The 2,514-nt window shown below is 53.3% G+C and overlaps 1 protein-coding gene across 1 annotated transcript; it reads left to right on the top strand.

Moving 5' to 3' along the window:
• Positions 1-1,292: 1,292 nt before the first annotated feature.
• F5147DRAFT_659915 (uncharacterized protein) lies at positions 1,293-2,279 on the top strand (the record flags this gene model as incomplete). The annotated part of the gene is made up of 1 exon (XM_041434636.1): positions 1,293-2,279. The coding sequence occupies one exon, from the start codon at positions 1,293-1,295 to the stop codon at positions 2,277-2,279; it is 987 nt and encodes a 328-aa protein (XP_041284483.1).
• Positions 2,280-2,514: the final 235 nt, after the last annotated feature.

The raw sequence follows: 2,514 nt of genomic DNA, 5'->3' as shown, positions 1-2,514 counted from the left end.
CACCCTAGACTGGCCCCTGAACCAGAGAAAACTCAGACGAAGTTTATGTTTTCCGGAGAGCCAGTATCTGTTCTCGGAAAAGGAAGAGCCACCTTCGCGGCAGATCGACCGGCAGCCAAGAAACTGCGGTTCGACCACGAAGAACCCATCCCTCTCTGTCACCAAGACATGCCTATGTCCGACAGCGAAGACACTGAACCGGGCCATGCTGTAAGCCCCGCGACACCCCTAGCAACCGATGTACAAATGTCGTCGGTTGACCCCAACCAGAACCCAGTCGAAAGCTATTTCGACATGGTGATCCAGCGCTTGAATGCGCGTCCTCTGACGCCCCCCGCGCTTCCTGACCCAACCTTATTGGTTGATGAGGACTCTAATGAGTCCGACTCCGATTCTGACGAAGAAGACAACCCCGGATCCTCATATATTCGGACGATCGGCGATTTCATTTTCGCCTCTCCTTCTGACGACCCTGACTGCGGAGAACTCGAATTGGACTTTTAATTTCGTTAATCGTGGTAGATCAACGTCCTAGTGACGGGGTAAATTCATCATTGCTTTTACCTTTTCCACACTTTTCTCGATCTAATAGGTCTCTACCCCTTTCGATTCTCGCCGACACGTCCACTATGACGCTAAACTAGACCCAAGTCCGCTACGACTATAAACTAGGTCCGAGTCCAGCACGACTATAAACTGCGCGATTGTCCGGAAAGACATTAAACTAAGACTGTCTGAAACGACATTAAACTATCTTCCTCGCTGGACGACCCCGGACACCCTCCGGCCCCCTATGCTTGGATACCCTGTCCACGACCTCGCGTATTAACAAAAGGTTAAGACACCGCACGTCCGAAACGACGCTTAAACTAGACCACTCTTCGAAGATCCGACTTTAACAAAAGATCCAGAAGACGATGAAGACGAGGGAATCCCCAGAGAAACTCCTGCAAGCCTCACGGCCCTTACCTTCCCCCTGATCGTCCGGAAAGACGCTTAAACTATCACGAGGCGAACCTTTCGGAAACTCCTGCAAGCCCGCTAGATCCTCTAGATCCGCCGACCGTAGACTTGACCAAACAAAAGATAACGGAACGCGCCCACCCATCATGGCAATGATTATCACCCTCTGATGCATAGATTAGAACCGAGGAGCGACACGCCCTCGATGATTGAACTCTGATAGGAATAACGAAAGATAAGTCTGACTTAAGCGGAGCTTGGAAACAACCTGGAGGAACATATAAAGACACTCTCCCTACGGTTAACATTCCCCAGAAACTCCCATCATCATGACGACTCCTACCGAAACCCCTACCACTGTGACGCTGAAAGACTCCGACTACGGACGAATCGTCAGCACGATTGAGAACAGCGCGTTTAGCGAAACCGCCATCCTCACCCCCGCGTACTCCCGAGAGATCGACAACATCCTCGGTGACATGAGTGCAGCCACTGCCGCGACCACTTCCCTCGCCGTGCAGATTATAAAGACCACGAAGTTGCTAGAAGACGCCGCACTTCGTATAGACCTAGATGAAGGATCTCGGACGCTCGCCATGCTCCACCTTCAGAAAAGAATTCGCGCTATGGCGCTTCACCTCCTACCGCTCGACTTCCCCGACCTTGTGAACCTCGCGGTTAGGACGGTTATGTCAAAGCCACACGCCGAAGAAGAAACTAGACCCATACGCCCGCTGCCAAGAAAGAAGAGAGCGGCCGCGATGGATAGAACCCGCACGCTTTGTAAACGTTGCGGAGGATACGGGCACACTTTTAGACAGTGCCCAGATCACGTCTGCTGCATCTGCAGCGAGATTGGACCGGATCATCTATCGATCCACTGCCCTGGACTCAATGGACGCATAGTGCTCCAAGAGTTTTCAGATGAGGAGAAGTTCTTCGAAGCTCTCCTAGACTGGGAGCAGAATCACAAAGCACTCGCCGACCTCGCGCTCGCCTTTCCCATTCCACCTTCCCCTATGCCCGCGACGCCGATACCCTTGACGCCTGAAACTCCCTCGACACCCGCACCGTCCTCCCAGCCCTTGGACGTAGTTATTGAAGCCGGTGACTTCAACCTTAGTAACGGGGTAATGTTACAGGGATCTGTAACACCTGCTAGAGCCCCAGCTCTCCCTCCACCTGCCCCCGCTCTGCTAGACTCCCCGCGCGGCGGTGCGCCGCCTGCGCCTAGAAAGACAGCGGTCTGGACCGCTACGACCCCGCCTCATGGCGCTATGACCCCGCCTGATGCTATGACCCCGTCCCTGGCCTAGACGGCCTTGTACCTGCTCCATGGAGGCAGTACGCCTCATGGACACCCTAGATCAGCGCATGTATACAGCATGTCGCTTCATGAAGATCCGGAGCGCTTCTACGCGCCTCCTGTTGATTGCGCAGCTGCACTTGGCGCTGCATGTATGATCAGAGGCTAAGCCTCATGTACTTTATCTAACCTCATGTCTGGTTATCTTAGATGTACGATATACTATAGATTACAGACTGAGCTTG

Source organism: Suillus discolor, assembly GCF_016758755.1.
Source record: "Suillus discolor strain FC423 chromosome Unknown F5147scaffold_231, whole genome shotgun sequence".
NCBI classification, from domain to species: domain Eukaryota; kingdom Fungi; phylum Basidiomycota; class Agaricomycetes; order Boletales; family Suillaceae; genus Suillus; species Suillus discolor.
This window is presented reverse-complemented; position numbering and strand designations above follow the sequence as displayed.